At 46.1% G+C, this 24256-nt stretch overlaps 1 protein-coding gene across 1 annotated transcript in view; it reads left to right on the forward strand.

Moving 5' to 3' along the window:
- The first annotated feature begins 765 nt into the window (after positions 1–765).
- The window catches only part of HCF106 (Bacterial sec-independent translocation protein mttA/Hcf106), an 86807-nt gene continuing 63316 nt past the window's right edge, over positions 766–24256 (forward strand). Inside the window, exon 1 of the mRNA XM_086798621.1 lies at positions 766–1075. Within this exon, the coding sequence (XP_086654747.1) occupies positions 850–1075 (226 nt within the window). The 5' untranslated portion in view covers positions 766–849. The remainder of the gene's footprint in view (positions 1076–24256) is intronic.

The following is a 24256-nucleotide window of genomic DNA, read 5'->3' on the forward strand; positions in this document are numbered from 1 at the left end:
TCTTGCATATAATGGTGATAAAGGATAGTATTACGAGAGTATTTCCTAAGCAATCACACCATGAGAGGCTATTGTGGTGGCAAGGTGGTATGAGAAGGAGGACACGGGATCAATGAGTTGCTTAATGGAACCTCATGATTAAGGTCCCACATGTTTAGGAGAGCCATGGTGGATAAAGGCAATGTAATCAAAGTATGCCTCCATCCTAGGAACATTGAACCTATGGAAGCAGTGCATGCATGCACGCACGCACGTGCACAGTGCACACACACACACCATGTATATATGTAATAGGTATTTGTATATCCGTGCATGTGCACACACACACACACATAGGTTGCTTGTCTCTTTGGTGTTGGATGGGGGGATAGTGACCATTGGGTCCTCATCAAGGCAAGCATAAGGGATTTTAAACACCAAACCAAGCTCACAGGTGATGAACGTTAGAGCCTCTCAGGAAACATTCACAATGCTACCCCACCATCAAACACAACACTAAGAGGTCAAGTCTTTAGCCATCGGAATGTTGTCCAAGTGGTAGGAAACGGTAGGGAAGTAACGTGACGAGGTGAACCGGGAACAATCGGTGAGACTACCCTTTTTCGATGACAGAACAAGATTGTAACCAACTGCTTTTCGGAGTGAGACTAGGGATTACTTCTTGGTCCTGACTGCATACTTATCGGTACCCTGGTCGTTGATCTCCGGAGAGGTGATGGGCCCGCCCTTGAAAAAAAAGAGAGGAAATTTTAGGGCTGGCGGGACGAGTGTGAAACTTCCTCGTGACATTTTAATTGAGAGTGGATAAGTGCAAAATCATTCCAATGCTCTGCTGTAGCTAGAGTGGCTATGGCGCGAGCTGTAGTGCTGCCCTCTTCTTCTGTGGGAGTCACCAGTGGAGTAAGCGTGAGGCGGCTGTGCTCAGCGCAGCGAGACGATGTGCCCTGCTGCAACTCCTCGCCTCGCGCTCAGCTCGTCCTCCGCCCCTCTGTCCTGCCCCGCACCTCCTTCTTCGCCTGGGAAGCCCGTGCCCACCTCGGTTCACCATCGCTGCGATCGCTCTTCTCCGTTGGAGGTTAGCTGACTTTTTTCCTGCCGGGTTGGATTTGGCATGTACGACCATGTTCTGTGCTCTTGCATTCATGTTTTACAGTCGTTTCCAAAATTGCTATATTGCTTAGTTCAAAAACAATCACTAGACATCCCAAAGCTGCAACCACAGAGCAGATTTTCCAAACTAATAATGTGGACTTGATTAGAACATCCCTAAATTGGTTTCTAAGCTTTATCCACTGCTGCCTTTGTAAGGAAAGGCACACGAAAGCAGAAAGTAAATTATCTTTATTGCGTTTTACCTTGGGATTCACTATGTGCTTCCATCGAGCTCACGTTCCCCCATGGGGGACACCATGAAAGCTGCTCCGGACCTCCTTGCAACTTCTATCTCTCTATCTTTGTGCACGAACTCATCATGGCTTCATCGTCCATCTCTCTCTTTGCATATGCTACACTCCTGGCACCATGAATGCTAACAAAAGCCTCTTGGTAGTCTTGAATGTGGACCTTGAGTCTACGCACCGTTTGGTCTCACTTCTGCATTTGTACCCTCGGCAAGTTTGACCACATAACAATGGTCACTTGCCGTTGTGGATAGCTGGTGTGTTTGGACCAAATGCGAAGAAATATAATTGTGAATAGAGCCAAAGCCGTTGTCAAATAAAATCCGCTCCCGATGGATGCCTATTGATTCTTTGGCTTGTTGGAGATCATGCAGACAAAGGAATATTTACTAATTTGACAATCTTTTGGCAACTATTTGAATCCAAATGATGAATTTCATTTGATGAGATCAAAGAGTTACCTTGTAGTTCCAACTCGCCCACCCAACCCATGTTTCTTCTTGCTGGTGTTGACATGTAGCCATTACCGGTCGCACCACTATAGGGACCTGTGTATGGGTTTTACCCAACACAGGGATCACTCAGCACTATGCCTCATGGCACTATGTTGCCACCCAACATTCCGGGGTATCAGGTAGTTTACCAACCCATCTCAGGCACTCCCAGTTCCAACTTATGTGCCTACTCAAGTTTTTGTGCCTCAGCCAGGTATTCCACCTGCGCCGAGTGCCAGCCTTATATCTCATCTTATGGAGTAGCCTCGCCAGGTCCTATACATGTGTCGGGTATCGATGGATTTTCTGGAGTTCCACCTAACCCTCTACACTACGGATATGGGTACCAAACATCTTGTACCCCACCACCTCCTTCCTTTCACGTCTCTATGTCCATAAATGCTTTCACAGAAAAGACTCGTTTCATTGGGTCTAATTACACCACCTGGGCTAACCTTATGGAACAGGTTTTCTCTTCCCAAGGTTCTTGGAATCTAGTGAAGGGACTTGAACCGAAACCCCATCCCTCACGAGCACCTCCTGAAGTCATCTGCTACTATTGGGAAGCTAGGAATGCCACTACCATAGTGGAGCTTACGCAAGGCCTTCTGCCAGAGTTTCATTCACAACTCTAGTAGTTCCCCTTGTAGAGAGAGATGTAGCACGTGATCGCACGTGTCGCATTGATCTCGAGTATCAAATCCAAATATTCTCTATCACAGAGAGGGATGACTATGCCACCACTGGCTCCGCCAAGTCTTAGGAAGACTAGGTCATCACATTACTAAACAAGTTGCCACCTAGCTTCTTTACTTTTGTCACACAGACCATTAGTTTAGAACCTATGCCTAACCTATATGAGTGTGAGTGTCAACTCCTGCGCTTCGATTGGTTGCATGACCAGTTTCTTCCCAAGAAGTCATCTTCTTCCTTCTCTACTCAAGAGGGTGTTAGAATGCACAATGGAAATGAAGACAACTATTGTAGAGAGCAAAACACAGATGAGAGAGGGAGAGAGAAGCTGTGTAACTCTGCTATATACACACCAGAAAATCCCGCAATGTACAATGGAAAGTGTAGGGAGCAAGGGCCATTATATATGGCCCCAGGCTGTCGGTCGGCCAGTCCAAGACAGGTCGACAACAGCACATGCTCACGACAAGCAAAGATGCATAGTCGGCCAGGTGACCAGCAGTCGGCTAGGTCACCAAGATAAGTCGGGTAGCAAACCAATAGTTGGCTAGCAAAAGGAGATAGCTGACAACCCTCCCACACTCAGAAAAATGGAAAAAATACATGGAGAGTAAGGAAAAATGGGAAAATACCAAAATTGGGCGGGCACACCCACAACAGAGGCCCTGGTGTAATGTACAGACAAGAGATGATTGCTAACACCCCCTCTTAGCTCCTGGATGTGGAACCAACCCCAGTGAGTTGGAGTGCCACCGGAGCACAGAGGCTTCGTAAAGAGGTCTGCCGCATTGTCCTCCGTCAAACAAAACTCTAGCAAGATGTCATCAACAAAAAACTTGTCACGAATAAAGTGACTCTGGATGACCATGGGTTCCTCTTGTGGAAACCCAATCTCGCCAAGTAACCTTTGCAACTGCACCACCTCGCAAGCAGCACCACAAGCAGCATGGTACTTCGCCTCTATAGATGACAAGGCAATAGTTGGTTGCCTCTTGTTGCTCCATGAAACAGCTCTTGAGCCGAGGATAAAACAATAGCTTGATGTAAATCTCCTCGTGTCTAGATCTCCTCCCCAATTTGAGTCACTCCAACCGTGGAGTCTAGTATCATAGAAGAGTCCAAGATTCTTTGTACGTTGCAGAAACTGCAAGATCTGCAATCTTGTGTCCCAATGAGTCTTCAAAGGCGTCTGCAGAAATGAGCTCAACAGTCCCACTGGGAAGCTCAAGTCCAATCTGGTGTTCAGCAACCAAATCAATGAACCAAACCACTTCCGAAACAAAGAGGCATCAACCTGCTCACAAGGATCATCGATTGTAACTTTGGTATGCCAAGTCCTTGGAAGCTGCTGAAGACCACACAAGGCCTTTTGGAACTTGCTCACAAGGATCATCGATTGTAACTATGGTATGCCAAGTCCTTGGAAGCTGCTGAAGACCACACAAGGCCTTTTGGAACCTGTAAACCACCCCCTCTGAACCCGGAATCAACGTGATGGCCATGTCCTTTGAAGATATCTCCTTCCCAGCCTGAAGAACCTCTTGCTGAAGAGCCTGCAACTTGTTGATGTGCTCCCGCATCGTCGACGACTTTGCAGGATCCATCACCCGCATCTGAACTTCCAAGGAGATCTGCTTCATGGGTGATACCTTGTTATACAGAGAAGCCAAATGCTGCCAAATCCCTGTGGCCAACGTCATATACTTTATATGATTAATCACTTGTGGTGTGCAATTAAGGAAGATGAAAGAACGCACACGGGCATTGACACGATCCCACAACTGCACTTGAGCCTCCCATTCTTTTTGAGTAGAGGGTAACAACTCCCCGTCCTCCAACTCCGGGCGTGGAACACCAACAATAATGAAATCAGCCAAGTCATAAGACTCCAATACAGACTCCATCATTACCTTCCATATGCCGTAGCTGGTCCCGTCCCATTGTCGATCCACGGGGAACGTGGGGAGAGTAGGGATCTTCACGTGCTTCTCAGCCATCTCAAGCAAGTCAGCCATCTCAAGGGTTCACAAGGTCTTGTGAAGGGAGGGTGGGTAGGAAAAAAGAAGAAGAAGAGGTTGCAAATAATATGCAAGGTGGCTGTCCAACGGTGATGGCCGCCTTCTACCCGATCTCCAAGTCCTGAACAGCCCATGCAATCTCCAATCAGCACCTCAAATCAGCAAACCCTCGAGGTCCCATTGTCTCCAAGCTTCAAGCCACTTGGGGCTCTGATACCATGTCAGAATGCATAGCGGAAATGAAGACAGCTACTGTAGAGAGAAAAACGCAGATGAGAGAGGGAGAGAGAAGCTCTATAACTCTGCTATATACACACCAGAAAATCCCGCAATGTACAATGGAAAGTGTGGGGGCAAGGGGCCATTTTATATGGCCCCAGGCTGCTGGTCAGCTAGTCCAAAACAGGCCGATAGCAGCACATATACTCACGACAAGCATAAGGTGCTCACGACCATCAAAGATGCATTGTCGGCCAGGTGACCAGCAGTCGTTAAGGTCACCAGGACAAGTCGGGTAGCAAAAGGAGACAGTCAACAGCCCTCCCACACTCAGAAAAACTGGGAAAAATACATGGAGAGTGAGAAAAAATGGGGAAACACCAAAACTGGGCGGGCATACCCACACTAGAGGCCCTGGTGTAATGTACAGACAAGAGATGATTGTTAATTGAGGGGGTCCTTGTGTCCAATACCACATCTACTCAAAAAGGGCAGCAAGGGAAGGGGAATAGTAACCCAGGTAATCAAGGCAAAACCCAAGGCAATAACACTGATCTCAAAAACCTTGCCTTGACACACACTCCCAAAAAGAAAAGATACTGCACTCATTGCCAAATGTCTGGACATGTTGATGATGAGTGTGGCATGAAAGCCAAGGAAAATAGAGGTAACAATCCCAACACCAACAACTCGAATCACCAAAACAACCAAGGTGGTAACAATGTCCCAAATTGGCTTTCGAGAGGGGCTAATACTCTAGCACCTACTCTGCAGGGTTCCCCACCAAGGAACCAACAACAAGGAACTGGTACGAATTGGCCTAGATCGTCTCAGTGGCGAACCACTGGTCAGGTCGCCCAAGGTTGTCATGTGCATGATAAATGCCATGGACCTTCTCAGGGCTAATCTTGAAGGGGGCAGCCAATAAAAGATCAATAGAACCAGAATTTAGGAGCCTCAGGTGCAGAAACTTGTGTGGACTTGGAGCAAGGCATGGAGGTCATGAAAGAGGATGCTGTCGGCTGTATGAAGGAGGTACTGTCGGCTGTACCAGAGAGCAAAGGGGGCTGAAGCGCATCAAGAAGACCAAGGCGACTACTGGCGCAGGATATTTAGTGAATATTTGTCGAGTCGGCCAGCTCTCCATGAAGTCCAAAGGGACTATAAATAGCAAGAGTGCTCTTTCAATTCATTCAATCCTCTAGGGATTGGGTCTTAGGGGTCCAAGTAGGGACCAGATCTAGGGTGTTTACCACCTTTTTATGAAGGCAGCCTAGGGCTGTAGCAAAGTACCCTTTTTGTACTATATGAAATATACTGAAATTCGAGCACATCTCTCTCTCTCTACTCTCTCTCTATGTCTGCGTTTTGCATCAGATGGTTTCGAGGAGTGTTTAGGGCTGAAAGAAGACTCCCAGAGCTTCCGCATGTTACATTGGTATTAGAGCATCAGGCTCAGCAAAGCTAAACACTGAACCAGTCCCATATGATGGTGTACAGGTCCAAGGTACAGGAAAGTACACGGATACGAAGCCCAAGGCAAGGAACACAGAATCGGGAAGAGCTCCCAGGAGGTTTGTTGGTGGTGTTCCACAAAGCCAAATGGGATGGCAGTCCTGTGAGCCAGATAGGTTCTCGGGCAACGGTCCCAAGGGAGGTTTATCCTCCAAGGGGTGATGTGAGAGTGCCAGACTCATTTCTTAGGAATGAAGACCAAGACAGTGTTCAGAGTCGGGGCAGGAATGGATTGTGGACTAGATGGAACAGATGCATAGATCTTAGTCTGAGACAGAGTGGTTTGAAGAACGGGCTGGGCTTTCAGATAAAAGGGTTGCCAGGATTGGATGGATGACAGTAATCCAAGAGCAGGTTGGAATCCCGTCATCAAGTTTAGCAGAGGGGGATGTCATGTGCATGATAAATGCCATGGACCTTCTCAGGGCTAATCTTGAAGGGGGCAGCCAGTAAAAGATCAGTAGAACCAGAATTTAGGAGCCTCAGGTGCAGAAATTGGTGTGGACTTGGAGCAAGGCATGGAGGTCATGAAAGAGGATGCTGTCGGCTGTATGAAGGAGGTACTGTTGGCTATACCAGAGAGCAAAGGGGGCTGAAGCGCATCAAGAAGACCAAGGCGACTACTGGCGCAGGATATTCAGTGAATATTTGTCCAGTCGGCCAGCTCTCCATGAAGTCCAAAGGGACTATAAATAGCAAGAGTGCTCCTCTTTCAATTCATTCAATCCTCTAGGGATTGGGTCTTAGGGGTCCAAGTTAAGGACCAGATCTAGGGTGTTTACCACCTTTTTATGAAGGCAGCCTAGGGCTGTAGCAAAGTTCCCTTTTTGTACTATATGAAATATACTGAAATTCCAGCACATCTCTCTCTCTCTCTCTCTACTCTCTCTCTATGTCTGCGTTTTGCATCAAATGGTTTCCAGGAGTGTTTAGGGTTGAAAGAAGACTCCTAGAGCTTCCGCATGTTACAAAGGTCCACCCCCCAAGTCAGTTTCCTTTGCCACCTCGGAAGAAATGTCTGATTGGTCATCACTTACATCACATCCTGGCCCCCCGACCAATGTCCTTAGGTCACATCTGAGGTTGATTTTGGCCACTTCCAAAAGGAAGAAGAAACAACGGACTAGACAAGGTAGTTAGCATGTGGAAGCTTCTGCCCTCGTTCAGATCTATCAATTACCTTATGATCCACATGTGCCCCTCATCGAAGCTCACCTAACTCTTCCATGTGGCCATCTATGATCTAGTCCCTTGGATAGTTGAAAGTGGAGCTGCACACCATATGGCACGCAATGTTGACATTTTCATCTCTTAGCGTCTCGCTAATGGTGAAGTTCGATGTGGCAACAATACCCTAATGTCCATAAAATCTGTTGGCACCATTGTATTTGACACCAACACAGGTCCCAACCAGGCAACCTTGGACAATGTCTATCTTGTTCCTAACTTGGGTCTCAATTTACTTTTTGTATCCCAGCTGACCCAACTCGATCGTGGAGTTTACTTCAACAAGTGAGTTGTCGTGGTGATTGATGAGACTACTGGTGTCGTTGTTGCCCGAGGTCAAGCACAAAAGGATGGCGTATACTCGATGTCTACTTTTTTATACGAGCCATCTTCCGAGTGTTCTGAGTTTCATCGGGTTCGTGCCTACGTGACCAGAGCTCCTTTGGACACTGAACGACTATGGCACTATCGCTGTGGTCAACTGCCCTATGACACACTCTATGAGTTGTCTAGAGACCAGTTGGTTGAAGGCATACCTCGCCTCAAAATTGACAAAGGATGTTTGCCAGCCATGTTAAATGGGTAAGCAGCATCGTTCACCGTTCCCACATCATGCTACTCATCATGCTCAGGATATCCTCAAGTTGATTCACTTTGACTTGAGTGGGCAATCCCTAACCCCCTCCTTGAATGGGTCTCTCTACTACATGCTGATTGTAGATGACTATTCAAGGTACATGTGGGTGTGTTTTCTGAAGCTTAAATCGGATGGCTTTCAATACTTTTCCACGTGGGTTCGGTTAGTCACTAACTAAATGGGCGTCTTGATTGGGATTGCTTGCAGTGACAATGGTGGTGAGTTTCTCTCCCATCAATTTATCGAGTTCTTGCAAGAACAGGATATTCAACGCCAACTTACCTCCACCAACAAAATGAAGTGGTCGAGCGCAAGAACCGAATCATGATGGATATGGCATGCTCCATGCTCTTTGCAGTAGAGCTACATGAATGCCTTTGGTCAGAATCGATCAATACTGCGGTGTACCTTCTAAACTGTTGCCCCACGATCGCCGTCCCTCATAGGACCTCGTTTGAGGAATTTTATGGCAAAAAACCCATTGTTTCCCATCTCTCTCTCTTTGGGTGTTCTGCTTACACACACGCTGTGAATGACACGAGGGGCAAGCTTGAGCCAACGTGTGAGTTGCACATTTTTGTGGGCTACTCTTCTGAATCAAAGGCTTACAAAGTTTTTGATCCAAGATTGAACAAAGTCTTTGTTTGTCGAGACATTGTCTTTGATGAGCAGGATTTACTTTGCCTTTTGCTAACCATACCACCTGTCACCAGCCTAGACATTTCCCAGTATGAAAGGAGTTCGGTGGACTCTAGGACGTCTAAATGTTTGGAAACTACAAGCCTTGGGAATGGGGTATTATCCTACAATACAAAGAATCACACTCCTAAAATTTAAGAGAGTTGCTATTTTTGGCCCTACTCCGATGGAAATTCTGTTCGCGTCATTATGTCTAGAATTGAGCAAATACCAAGAGTTGCCAAAGTATCTATGACAAATGGGCTACTGGTTGGGATATTTTTAGAGATAAAGTTTATGGAAGGACCCATCTCTTAGATTAGGACATGTGGCAAGAAAGTGGATCAAAGTGAGACAAGTGGCCTCACACTTGTCACAAAGTGGATCAAACTGAGACAAATGGCCTCACACTTGTCACTCTAGCTATTGTGTGGCTCTCCGCTTGTCATTATAGCCTTCTCTTGCCATTTTAGCTCATGGAGGTCCGAATCTATAAATTGGAGCCCTCTCTTCATTTGGAGGAGGCTCTCTTGTTGCACACTAGCCTCTACCACCGTTACAGACTGCCCTAATGATGGCTACTCTCTTTCTCTCTCTCTTGAAGGCTGCGCATGAAGAATACCGGCTATTGGGGAATGTTTTGGAGGCTTCCATGGCGAAGAAATACTGAAGGCAAGGGTATTTAATCATTTTATTATGATTTCTAGCCACTGTAGGTCTTCATGCAATAGAGTTGGTATAGCAAGTACAACTCTCCATTTAGCTAGTACATTGATACAACAAGTACAGTGGCTGGTACATAGGTACAGTGTGGTTTTTGGGGAAGAATCAGTACCTACACGGAGATAAATGGATTATACTATTGGCTCGGCATTTCTACAGCTTGTGTTCCGACTTGGTTGCCCCGTGTTGGCTTGTGTTATGGCATTTGTATATGGATAATCTGGCATTTCCCTTGCAGAGAGTAAGGCCCTCAAAGCTTGTACATGATTTTATTCTCTTTGGGTAATAAAATACTCAAAGGGGGGGGGGGGGGGGGGGTCGGCCCATTCCGGCCTCTATGTAGTGTCACATGTGCCAGCTCCATTTTCAGCATTTGTGGATGTTTTGTCCAGCTTTCATGTTTTATGCAAAGTGATGATGGATATGTGTTAAGGACACGGCCATGTTTAAATGTTTTCTTATAAGGTGAATTTGGGCATGTTCTTGGGTTCATGTAGGTATATCTTCATGCTGTATTAGCGGACATGCAATTTCACATTGTGAAGTTTTCTTCCAAGTTCCAGTGAGTTGATATCGTGTTAATTCTTTCTATCTTTAGTGGTGCATATGCTCTATCAACTACCTTTTTGTTGTAATAATTCTTTCTATTTGTTATGATCCTTGGTGTTAGGCTTCATTTTGGCTGAGTCTGCCTTGTATCTCCGAAGCTTTGACAGAAACCCAGTACACAGACCTTTGTATAAATGTATGTTGTGTGTGCGCGCGGGGTGTGTGTGTGTGTGGGAGCATATATTGATACCAAGTTCTACACCCACTAGGGCACTGATGACGTTAGTGGGGATGTCATAGTATCTAGTCCATACTATGCATGATAGAGTTGATGGTTTATTGTCTTGTGGATGACTTGTCAAACCCCCATAGGATCACCTCGTAGAACGCTCCTGGTACAAGACTCGAAACCTGCAAACAAACCAAGCAAACGTGAAGGGGGTGCAAGCATGACTCACCTCCCAACCTTGACAGGCATGGGCAAGCCCACAAGTCTTGGCTGTCCCCACCGAGCCACGAGTTGAGCTAACTAGATGGACGTACTGACCAATCTCTACCTCGTGACGTCCCATACCGCCATGAAGCTACCCTCGCGGGTCTCGAGACTGCTGTCGGCCTTGGCTGCATAAAGCAGGTGCACCTCTGCACTAGATCCAGGCTCCTGATCATAGAGCTCTCACAAAGACACGCGAGACTCTATATATCAATGACTAACCTTGGCCACCCTTTTATAGGCTCTTGGCCGGTCATCAGGCGTCCACACTTGGACGCCCGCCCGTCCATACTTGGATGCCCGCCCGTTAGTCTATCCCTAACTCAGCTCGCCAAATAGCCTGCCTAGCTCCAAGCTTCCCCAAACCTCGAAGCTAGTCTTGTGTGCGTGTAGCACACGGTAGATACACACTGTGCACATGACATGACTACCATGAGTTTATAAATTGCTCTTTCTTATAAGGTGAATTTGGGCATGTTCTTGGATTCATCTAGGTATTGTCAGAATACGCAGCGGAGATGATGACCAAATCTAGGAACACGAGCAAACGCAGTGCAGAAAAACAGCACAAGAGAGGGAGAGAGATAGAGGCATGTAACTCTGCTCTATATACACAAAGAAGATCCCGAATAATGATACAGTATGGCAAGGGGCTATGGGGCCATTTTATATGGCCCCCAAACAGCAGTCGGCCTGCTGTAGGACAACCAACAGGACCTACGTCTCCACGACCAGTATAAAAATACCCAGTCGGCCAGAAATGAACAGTCGGCGAGCAACATCAGGGTGTCCACGACTTGTACCACAGTCGGCCAGCACTAGAACTGAAGTCGGGTATTGCAGGTACGGTCGGCCAAGATAAAGACATCCTGCCACCTCAGGGTTGCCACCCAAGCCACAGAAAAAATGGGGGAAAAATACGGGGAGTGAGGAAAAATGAGAATAACACCTACAAGGGCGGGCACACCCACAACAAAGGCCATGGTGTCTACATAAAGACAGGAGATGACTCCTAACAGGTATATGTTTAAATGTTTTAATACGCATTCATGGTATCAATAAGTGTGTCAAAGGCCCTAGTCTCCCGGGCACTGCGAGTTTCATTGGTATCAGAGCATAGGCTTTCTTGGAAGCAAAGGCTTGCTTCTATCAATAAGGAAGAGAAAAGATCTCAAGTGGGGACCACACTTACCATCATTACCATTAAGCATGGCCAGTCCCCTCATAGCTAAACCATGAGTAGTAGATAGCTTGTTGATCTAAGGATTTATGAATTCACAAAATTGTATCTTAGAAGTATGGAGTTGGCTTTAAGTGCACGAGTTTAGCACTCTTCCCATATGGATATTATGGATTATATTATCAAGCTTACATGCAAGCTATATGGAGATATATCTCAGGATATCTTAAGGATATGGTGAGGAGATATTTCTTTTGGCTTCATGACCAACCTAGCAAAGTAAAGCTAAGTATACTTTAAGTTTGCAAAGTTAGTGCTTTTGCTATTTATTGTGAAGTGCTTTTGATATTCACTAATCCTTGTATAGCCATGGAAGGAGAAAGGTGTTATTGTTTACCTTGAGATGGTTTCAGGGAAACATTGTTTATGGCTCCCTTTATTGGGATGGATTATGTTTTTGGCTCCCTTTATTTGGGATGCATTGGACTTATGGAACTCATGGCTATCTCATGGAGATCAAGGATTTCTATTGTAGACGGAAATGCCTGTAAAACTATTGGTGGCCGAAATGTCTATAAACTATGTGTAGTAGAAATGTTTATGGAGCACCAGGATATCTATGCTTGCGAGTGATTCTTATCTTATGTTACACACTTGAGCCCACCTCTCCTCCAAGGGGTGTGGTCAGAGACTCAGAGTACCAACACGGAGTGCAAGTGGTAGAGTGGACATGACGCGTGGTTGGCAAGGGACTTATGTCTACACTAAGGGTTATGTGGACTGACACCTGGTTGGCAGGGGACTTATGTCTACGCCAAGGGTCATGTGGACTGACACCTTGTTGGGAGGGGACTATGTTTGGGCCAAGTGTCAGTAAACTGGAATTTGGCATGCTGGGGACTTGATGTCTGCGCCGCTCAGATCCAATGGTCGTTCTACATCCGCGTGCATGGTCAATCGGTCTTCTATTTCTCGCCGTGGTCTTCGCATGTGTTTACATGCAAGCCAGTGGAGAGTAGCATGTGTTTGACGTGACATTAGGGATTGGGGAATGAGAGATTGCTCCTTTGAGTTGGTGGATACAATACCAAAACTTATTTTGTTTGGATATACTCTTAGAGGATGGACAAAGAGAGATGATATCTCGACTTAAGGTTGAAGGGAGAAACTGAATTAGGGTTAGAGTTCATTCATGGGAGACATACACAGAGAAGCAAGGGAGAGAGAGAGAGAGAGAGAGTTGTGGGGATAAGTCAACTCATGAGGCATGAGTGTGTGACTCCCCTATCACACATGTATATTGCACTAGTACACATAGTGCACTTAGTACATTAAAAGTACTAAGTGTACTATGTACTATAACTTATGGGCTTGTACACACTATAAGGGTGGGCATAACGCCTTTACCCCTACAACCTCCCACTTAAAGGCAAAGTGCCCTTAAGTAAAGGAAAAGAAAAAATCAGCATGTACATGATAATATACAAGGCCATATCAAGGCTGAAAATGGCCTCATCCAATGCCCATCAAGTGTCTGCAATGAGCAAACCGCTCCGGAGGCAAACTCTTCGTCAACAGATCAGCCGGGTTGTCATCCGTATGAATCTTAACAAGCTGAATTTGCTTGTTCTCTATCACCTCTCTGATGAAGTGATACTTCACATCCACATGCTTCGTCTTTGCATGAAAGACAGGGTTCTTTGCCAACTGGATGGCACTCTGACTGTCACAATGCAACAATGGAATATCCCCTGTATAGCCCAAGTCAACCACTAACCGAGATAGCCATAATGCCACCTTGCAAGCCTCTGTGGCTGCAATATACTCGGCCTCTGTAGTAGATAAGGCTGTGCACTTCTGCATCTTGGATATCCATGACACAGCACCTCCTGTGAATGTAAACACATAACCGGTAGTAGACTTCCGGTTATCTGGATGACCGGCATAATCCGAATCCGTGTAACCATGCACTAATGCATCCTGTTTGCCAAAGCAAATGCACAAATCCTGTGTGCCCTTCAGGTATCTCATGACACCTTTCACTGCTTCCCAATGCTTCTTGCCAGGGTTGGCCATGTATCTAGAAACCACTCCCACTGCAAATGCAATGTCCGGCCTAGTAGCAACCATGGCATACATGAGACTGCCACAAGCTGAAGCATACGGAATCTTGGCCATATCAGCCCTGTCTCTATCCGACTGTGGGCTGTCCATAGCACTGAGTTTCACATATGGAGGCAAAGGAGTACTAGTCTTCTTCCCCCCGTCCATATTGAACCGCTGCAAGGCTTTGCCAATGTATTCCTTCTGAGAGACAAATACAACATATGCTGATTTCTGTCCCGAAGTATCCGCATACCCAAAATGTGATTTGCATCACCCAAATCCTTCATATCAAAGGTTTCATGCAGCCTCTTCTTCAAGGCATCCATCTCTTTACGAGATTTCCCGGCAATCAACATATCATCAACATACAAAATGAGAATCAATAGACTGCCATCCAAAGCTTTCTTGGTGTACAAGCAGTGATCTATGTCACTTCTCCTGAATTTCTGTGATTTCATGAATGTATCAAATTTATGATACCATTCTCTTGGTGCCTGTTTGAGCCCATAAAGACTCTTTTTCAGCTTGCATACAAGCTTCTCCTTTCCACTTACTGCATAACCCTGTGGCTGCTGCATATATATCTCCTCATGGAGATCACCGTGAAGAAAAGCAGTCTTCACATCCATCTGAATCAAGTCCAGATCATTATGCGCAACCAAAGCCAACACAGCTCTAAGTGTGGTCATTTTGACCACTGGAGAGAAGATCTCATCAAAGTCCACACCATATTCCTGCTTAAAGCCCTTTGCCACTAACCTGGCTTTGTATCTTGGCTTTGCATCTGGTGCAACTTTGAGCCTGTATACCCACTTGCATGGCAAAACCTTCTTGCCTGCAGGCAAAGGCACCAACTTCCAAGTTCCATTTTTGTGCAGAGAATCCATCTCTGACTTCATGGCACGCTCCCATAGAGCTTTGTCTGCCCTCTGTAAAGCCTCTTTATAACACGAGGGCTCCCCACAGTCAGTGAGCATCAAGTAGTCAACCCCTGGAACAAACCTGTCAGGGGCTCTGGAGGGTCTAGTGGACCTCCGTACCCAATGACCATCATTTGCAGGTTGCTGTCCAGCCTGCATATCACCCATTGGTGGCTCCTGTTCCATGCCATAAGGCTGAAAAATCATGCCCGGTATCTCCTCTAACTGTGGTATATCCATAGGGATATCTTCTGCCATCTCTGGCTGTCCATTTGGACCATTTTCAGCACCATTTAAGGGCTGGTTTTCCTGCTGTAATGGCTGATTTACAGCCCTTTGTTGTTGTCCATGATGTCCATCATCATCAAAGATGACTCTGCCAGGCTCCTGTTGCCTTGCAGGCTCCTTATACATGCATGTTTCATCAAAAATGACATCATTGCTGCGTATGATCTTTCTATTCATGGGATCCCAAAGTCTATACCCCATTTCACCTCTGTCACCATATCCTAGGAATATGCATTTGTGAGACTTAGGATCAAGTTTGGTGCGCATTTCCCTGCGTATGTGCACGTACGCAACGCAACCAAACACTCTCAAGTGCTTGTATGACGGAGGCTTCCCTGTCCATACTTCTTCTGGCACTTTCCCACCAAGCCTCGTGTTAGGTGACCTGTTTATAAGGTGAACGGCTGTCATAACAGCTTCAGCCCAAAAACCATGAGGTAATGCAGCATGTGACAACATAGAACGGACCTTCTCCTGTATGGTCCTGTTCATCCTCTCTGCTGTCCCGTTTTGTGGAGGATCATAAGGAGTAGAGAGCTCCCTCTTGATGCCTTTAGCATCACAAAAGTCCTGAAACTGTTTGGACATATACTCTCCACCATTGTCGAAACGCAAAGCCTTCAGTGTTTTGCCAGTTTGATTCTCAACAAGAGCAACAAACTTCTCAAACACTGAGAATGTATCACTCTTCAAACGAAGAGGATAGACCCACACCTTGCGTGTGGCATCATCAATAAAAGACACAAAATATTTTGCCCCTCCCAAAGAAAGCTGAGGCATCTCACATACATCTGTATGCACAAGCTCTAACTGAGCATCTTTCTGTCCAAGAGCTTTCTTGTGGGGGCACTGTAGTTGCCTACCATATATACAATGCTCACAAAACTGAAAACTTGAAAACTTTAGAGAAGGCAGGTAACCCAAACGAGACAATTGCTCCATTCCTTTGACACTCATGTGTCCCAACCGGCTATGCCACAGAAATTTCCGGCAGCTCGGTTGCATTTACTTTAGCATGGTGACAAACACCTGCATGCATGAAATAAAGAGTGTCCACCTTAGAGCCTCTGGCAACAACCAGTGAGCCCTTACTAATCTTCCACTTTCCACTACCAAATGTGGTAACATAATCAGCATCATCAAGCTGTCCAGTAGAAAGCAGATTCTTCTTGATCTCAGGCACATGCCTGACATCATGGAGCATAAGCTGTGAGCCATCTGAAAACACAAGCCTCACATCACCTCTGCCAAGAATCTTGCATGCATGGTTATCACCCAAATAAACCACTCCTTCATTGCCAGCAGTATACCTGACAAACAAGTCTCTGCAACCTGTGACATGAAAGGAGGCACCTGAATCAATGATCCATGAGTGCATACCATGACCACCTGTAAGAAGTGAATGGGCATCAAGTGAAGACGTAAAGAGGACCTCATCCTCACTGCCACCTGCATGTGACACATTGATTTCTTCGATCTTGACTCCACTTTTGTCCTTTGGCTTTACATCTTTGGCTTCATCTTTCTCTTTGTCTTTGCCTTTTCCCTTTTCCTTTTGATCATTTTTCCATTTGTAGCATTGCTTTTTAATGTGTCCCTTTTTGCCACAATAATGGCATTCCAAATCCTTTTTGGAGCGAGACTTGCTCCTTCCCCTTTCTTGGCTTTTCCCCCTTTGCTGGGATCTCCCACGTGCATTCATTGCATTGGACTTTCCAACAGAGTTGTTTTTCCTGTTCATCTCTTCTTGAAGAAGAGCACCCTCAACATCTGCATATGACAGCATAGCATTCGAATTGCTAGTGGCTGTCCTGAATGTGTCCCAACTCTCTGGCAAAGTGCATAACAAAAAGGTGGCTTTGAACTCATCGTCCATTGCCAATTTTTGATTAATGACCTGGCTGACAATACCATTAAACTCATTTAGATGGGCTGTCATAGACGCCCCTTCCTTCATCTGAAGACCTATGAGTTTCTTCAACCAATACACTTTGCTTGAGGCACTTTGTTGGGCATACAAGTCCTGCAATCTCTGCCACATTCCCCAAGCTGTCTTCTCTTCACGAATGCTGAAAAGTAATGAGTCTGACACAGACAACATGATAGTAGATCTTGCCAGCTCATCCATATTTTCCCACTCTTCAGCAGTAAGAGAAGCGGGCATCACACCCCTTTCTTTGATAGGCTTGTGCTGCTTTTTCTGGAGCAACACATTGTAGCACTGGGTTTGCCAAATATCATAATTATGCGAGCCTTCAAGCTTCTTGATGTGAAGCAATGAAGAGCTCTCACCTGTGGTTGCCATAGCAAAATGCAACCTGTCAATGCCTGACTCCCTGCAAATGTGCAAACACTGCACCCAAGATGTGCAAACACTGCACCAAAAGCACACAAAGTGCTCACAGTTTTTCTCCCAAGTTTTATCTCCCACTGCGGAAGCACAAATGCAACTTTTCTCCCACTTTATGTGATGAAAACACCAAAATCTGGTTGCTGCAGATTTTGGACAGCACCTTAAATGTGCTCTTTTGCCCTTCCAAAGTACTGTACAGCAGTACTAAGTGCTCACCTGTAATGTACCAAACCTGTCCCGGCAAGTTCAGCAGCTGAAATTGAACCTTTTGGTCACTCAAAACAGTGTACAGCCATGCCAAAACATGTACAAATCTGTACCAAAACTGTACCAACAGGTACAATAGCAATAAATGCTCTCCTGGCTGTCCAAATGAGTAAAAATCAGACTTTTACAGTCCTGTAAACTGCATACAACAGTCCCGAACAGAAATTAGGCAAAAGCCCCTTGACTGCAAGCTGATTTCTGAGGATTCAAGGCATAAATGTCTTGCCTGCTGCTTTGCCAAGCTCAACAAGCATACAAACTTGAAAAGCCCCTTGATTTGAGATCAATTTCTGATCATGCATGGTACATTGACGCACATGAAGGCATCCAGAGTGTTCACGATGCTTCCCCCTGGCCACATATACATCAAATACATGAAAGCCCCTTGATTTACAGGCACATTGAGTGCTTGTAAGGCATCAACACATTATCCACAGCATCAAATGCGATTTCCTGCATGCAAATCAACCAAATCGGCACAAAAGCCCCTTGATTTGCACTGCAATTTGCTGCAATTTTGCCCAAATGTGCGATTTTTCACATCATACAGCATGTATGAGTGCTTAATTGCACAATTACATAAAAAGCCCCAAATTTCGACATCCAATTTCCTGCAAATTGATCCTGATTGTGACCAATTTTTTGCAAATTGATCCTGATTGTGACCAACGTCACCCAATTTTGCCAATTTTGCTCAAAAATTGAGCAATTGAGCACCTGTACCTGCTCAATTGATTTAATTGATAAGAAATTCGCAAAATTGAAGCAAAAATACCTCTGATTTCTGATTTTTGTTGCAATTTGCAGGCTGAATTTTGTTGTTGCAGAAGAAAAGTGGGGACACGTTTGTGTTGATGCTCTTTTTAGCTTTCCAATTTCTCCAGCACACAGATGGCAGGGAAACCCTTTGCGCTATCTGGTTGCCTGCGCCCAGGTGCAGAGGCCGAGGGTAGAGAAGCCTTGGCGCTGCTTATGCTTGGTTTTGGCAGTGCTGAGCACGTAGATGTGCCCCCGCCTCTTCACCACTCTGAGTTCTGCTTCTCCCGCTGCTGACCAACGTCCAAGGCGGTTTGCTATTGCTTTCGTTGGTCTTTGCCTCACGACCCTCGCTTGTGCGCATGGGCACGAATGCCTCGGGCTCTCAAACTTTGCCAGTGCAGGAGCTTGCAGACTTCACCAGCATCGCAAATGGTGAAGGACTCCTCTCCATTGGTGGTTTCGGCTTGTTTTTGGGCAATGCAGGCTGCTGCTGCTGGGCAGCGTGGCTAAGCCTGCTGGGCAGCGTGGATGCGCCTGCCCACGCTGCTGCTTCTCTCCACCCACCTGCCTGCGACTGGTCACACAGTCGACCAGTAACCAGCGCTGCACAAAGGCGACCAGCGCTGCACAAAGGCGACCAGCAAAAAAAGGCGACTCACAGAATGAGCAAACGACCAGCAAAAGGGCAAACAATTCTTGATGAGAGGGAGGGGAACCTGGTGACCAAAGCTCTGATACCAGTTGAAGGGAGAAACTGAATTAGGGTTAGAGTTCATTCATGGGAGACATACACAGAGAAGCAAGGGAGAGAGAGAGAGAGAGAGCTGTGGGGATAAGTCAACTCATGAGGCATGAGTGTGTGACTCCCCTATCACACATGTATATTGCACTAGTACACATAGTGCACTTAGTACATTAAAAGTACTAAGTGTACTATGTACTATAACTTATGGGCTTGTACACACTATAAGGGTGGGCATAACGCCTTTACCCCAACAAAGGGATAGTTTTGTCTCGCACATTTATTTGAGACATGATTATGCTATTTGCACTTATGGGACTATTTTGTCTCGCCCATTTATTTTGCGACATGATTTTGATATTGGTATTATAGAGACTTATTTAGTCTCGCCCATTTATTTGGGACATGGATTCTTACAGTTCTATTGGATTTTTGAGGCTATCTCATCTCGTCCACTTGATGGGACATGATTATAACTTGGATATATGGCTTGAAACTTAAAGTCGTGGACAACTTTTAAGACGCTAGGGAGGATATTACTAGCTTGGACATTTCCCAGTATGAAAGGAGTCCGGTGGACTCCAGGATGTCTAAATCTTTGGAAAGTACAAGCTTTGGGAATGGGGGATTATCCTACAATACAAAGAATCACACCTAAAATTTAGGAGAGTTGCTATTTTTGGCCCGACTCCGATGGAAATTCTGTTCGCGTCATTACGTCTGGAATTGAGCAAATACCAAGAGTTGCCAAAGTATCTATGACAAATGGGCTACTAGTTGGGATATTTTTAGGAAGCACGATACCGTTGCAGGTTCTTCAGCTAAGGCCGAGTACCGGGCCCTCTATGACGCCACCACTGAGCCTATGTATCTGTGTTAGCTTCTTGAGGAGAAGCGTGTTCCCATTGACACCGCTTCTACCATCTTCGTCGATAGTGAGTGCGATTGCCCTCGTTGGCAATCCTATTTTTCTAACCGTACCAAGCACGTTTGTGTCCATTTTCATTTTACCAAGGAACAGGTTGAGCTTGGTACCATCAGGCTCCAGTACATTCCTACGGCGGACAACCATGCCGACATCCTTACAATGTCCGTCAATCGGCCCATCCTCGAGCGTCTTCTCTCGCGAGCGGTTCGGCATCGGTTCTCCACCATCACCGTTAGCATCTTGAGAGAGGGACCATCCTCTCCATTTAGATTATCTATCATTGTTGTAACGGGCGCATGAGTCAGTGAAAACCCCATGAGGGCACTTCTCATGTGAAAATCCACTGCATAGCATTTACCATCTTGCATACCCTCTGCATAGCATTCAGTTTTTGTGTTTGGGGCACATGTATGAATGAAAACCCAAAATGGGCATTCACGCATGTGAAAACCTCTTGCATTGTGGCATTGATCTAGTACAACTCAAACTCAAAAGACTCTACACATAGAGCACATGATCTACACCTGCGACAACCAACCTTACTCAAAGCCAAATACTTCTTCATGTTCCTCTTCACCCACTTACCATCCTCCTCATCTTCTCTTATCTTCTTTCATGGTCCCCTCTTGGCCTAAGAGGGGGGGTGTGAAAATATACCCAAAATTGGTAGTTTACCTAGCCCAAAAAGGGATTTATTTTGGTTTTTTTTATGCCCAAACTCACTTATAAGTTGCCCAGCCATACTCTAAAGAATTGTAGACCCGCAAAACAGCAAAGTGAGCTGAAACTCAAATAAGCTTAATCTAAGTGTTTAGAGTCTCTCCTCCTTGTTAGAATTTATGCATCTCAGTGTTTTGGGGTTCTACCATTTATTTGGTATTTTACTGTATTTTCTCCTATTTATTTGTCCTGGGCCAGCCGGCCAGCCCTAGAGGCGGTCGGCTAGGTCTCTCTTGCACTATATAAGGAGTTTCCCCATTATTCACTCAATCATCCACTTCTCGTGCACCTCTTGCTTGCCTATTGCCAGCTGTCTAGCCTCCTCCTCTCTCAGGTTTGAGAGGGGGCTGATTAGTTTTGGAGCCTTTGCTTCGTTGGAAAGCACATGAGAGAAGTGTTGGAGAGCTGAGATTTGTTCTTTGTTGTTGTGGATATGGCTTCCCCCTGTACGAACAAGGATGACAAGTTGAAAGGACCTAACTATGCTCATTGGAAGCTTCAGATGTGGATCTGGTTTATCCACAAGGATTTGATTAGGTTTATTCACAAGGGTTTGTGGGAACTGAAAGGAAGCCCGAGCGTCCTCAAAACTCTAGGCGGTGGACTCAGGACCAGGAGGATGAATTTGTTTGCGGAATTACAAGACTGGGAGAATCGGGACTCGAAGGCACATTCTGTGCTTGTGCGGACCATCATAGAGGAGGTCTCACTGGTAATGCAAACTCTCACCAGTGCTCATCAGGTATGCTCTAGATTGAAGGATCTCTTTACTCGAGATTCATCGATGAGGACAGCTACCTTGCAAGGGCAGCTCTACGGTTTGTTATTCCTTGAAGGCAGTTCCATGCAGTTGTTCCTCATGAAGGCAGTTCCATGCGGTTGTTCCTCATCGATGAGGACAGTTACCTTGCAAGGGCAGCTCTACGGTTTGTTATTCCTTGAAGGCAGTTCCATGCAGTTGTTCCTCATGAAGGAAGCCCGAGCGTCCTCAAAACTCTAGGCGGTGGACTCATGACCAGGAGGATGAATTTGTTTGCGGAATTACAAGACTGGGAGAATCGGGACTCGAAGGCACATTCTGTGCTTGTGCGGACCATCACTGAGGAGGTCTCACTGGTAATGCAAACTCTCACCAGTGCTCATCAGGTATGGTCTAGATTGAAGGATCTCTTTACTCAAGATTCATCGATGAGGACAGTTACCTTGCAAGGGCAGCTCTACGGTTTGTTATTCGTTGAAGGCAGTTCCGTGCAGTTGTTCCTCATGAAGGCCAAGGTTATCCATGATCAGTTTTACTGGCTATGGGTGCTGCTTTGTCCTCTTCTCAGCTGGCTGCACTTATCCTCACCAAGCTTCCTTCGGACTATGATGTGATTTTTCGATCTTTGCGGTGCCAGGTCACATCCACTCAGTTGAATTTTGATGATCTTATCTCCCTACTTTTGGAGGACGACTCTGTTCTCGTCTCACAGGGTAAGTGTCAGTCTTGACCAGGCACTTTCCTCAATTCAGAAAAAAGATCAGAGTTGCTGCTTCTCTTGCGAGAAGAGAGGACATCTGTCCAAGGATTTTTTTCCAAGAAGAAGGACAAGACCAAGGGCAAGGCTTCATCTCAGAGAAAAGGCAAAGACATGACACAGGATAGTGATACAGATTCTAGTACCACTGCTAGGGCTCCTAGGGCGCTTCCGGATTAGGAGAACCCAGATGGTGTACTTCTCTAGTACACATGCAATTCCCCCCCATGTGCTTCCAGCCAAAGGAGGCTTGTGGGCGGGAGAGGGGGCTGATTGCAGCTCCACTTACTGGTGCATGGGGACCGTGATTCGGAGTTCCAAGCATTAGACATCTGGTAGGACATGGTTATCTTTTGTGTAGCAGAGATTATGAGCTGGATCTGTTCCGAGTTCATTGCTCGAGGCTTTTGGGACGTGATGTGTTTTTCGTCCATTGTTGGGGATTATGGGCACGGTGTGTCCAGCAGCTCATCATCTTTTCTTGGAGTTTAGTGCACACTTGTGTGGGAATTCGTGGCCAAGCAAAGTTCATTGCTGTTTGTGGTGGCATTCTGTTTTGAGGAAACAGGTTGGTGGATGCTCTCTCTGAGGTGATTCCAGTATTTGCAGTGCTGAAGGGTCCATGGTTGCATCTCCATCAGCTTATCTTCTTCCGACTCTTGCACACTATGAGTTGCAGAGGGGGCGTTAGAATTTATGCATCTCAGTGTTTTGGGGTTCTACCATTTATTTGGTATTCTACTATATTTTCTCCTATTTATTTGTCTTGGGCCAGTCGGCCATCCCTAGAGACAGTTGGCCAAGTCTCTCTTGCACTATATAAGGAGTCCCCCCATTATTCACTCAATCATCCACTTCCCGTGCACAAGTTCAACATCTCTTACTTGCCTATTGCCATTGTAAAGCTTCAAGCTAATATAAAAGGTGATCTTGTCCACAAGCTCTCTCTACTCTCTCGTCTTGTTTATGCTTCCGCCTGTGCATTCTCCAACACTACTACCTATCTACAGACCACAAGCGAGGTCAAAATATAGATTCACGCGCATGGTTCATGAGAGGGCGTTCTCTGTCGGTAAACTAGACACACAGATCTTGTAGTAGAGCATGCGTCGAGCTAAGACTGTGTGAAACAACGAAGCCTTTCTTTAAACCCGAGTTTAGTGAGTCTTTAACAATCCTTTAAAACAACATACATGAATCTGACATAGATGTAGTAGAGACGGCACAAGATGGGGTCTCGAATTACCCATTGAAGCCGGCCCCCCCCCCCGGCGGCCCGCCTCGCAAGCAGGAGTATTTGCTTTATTTCTTCTTCTAGAGAATTGTATACAAGCTGAACTGTGTCCACAAGACTAAGTGGAAAAATTGACTGACTAGCCGCCAAATGCTGTCAGAATGTGCAGCGGAAGACTAACGCACGTAGGAGACGCATCACCATCGAGCACCACGAACACCCCCAACGGGCACTGCAGCATCCCTCCTCCGGGCTCCCATCTCCCGGTGAGCTGCCTCCCAAAACACCGGCCGGAGGAGATGACTATGACAAGGTGCCACTCTAGGCTATATATGGCTCTTCAACTTCCCATGCTTCCACTTATGGGATAATCCAAGGTACCTTCTAGCCATAGATCACAAGCTCGAAATCGCCAACCTTCCAACACCCTCCCTCGATTCGAGCTCCGCAAGCCACCGAGACGCGAGGGGGTCACCCAGGACCACACACACCTGAGCCGCCCAGGACCACACACGCCCGGGCTCTGATACCATGTCAGAATGTGCAGCGGAAGACTAACGCACGTAGGAGACGCATCACCATCGAGCACCACGAAC

The sequence above is a fragment of the Cibotium barometz genome, chromosome 5 (assembly GCF_041138505.1).
Source record: "Cibotium barometz isolate CiBa-2024 chromosome 5, ASM4113850v1, whole genome shotgun sequence".
Lineage (NCBI taxonomy): Eukaryota > Viridiplantae > Streptophyta > Polypodiopsida > Cyatheales > Cibotiaceae > Cibotium > Cibotium barometz.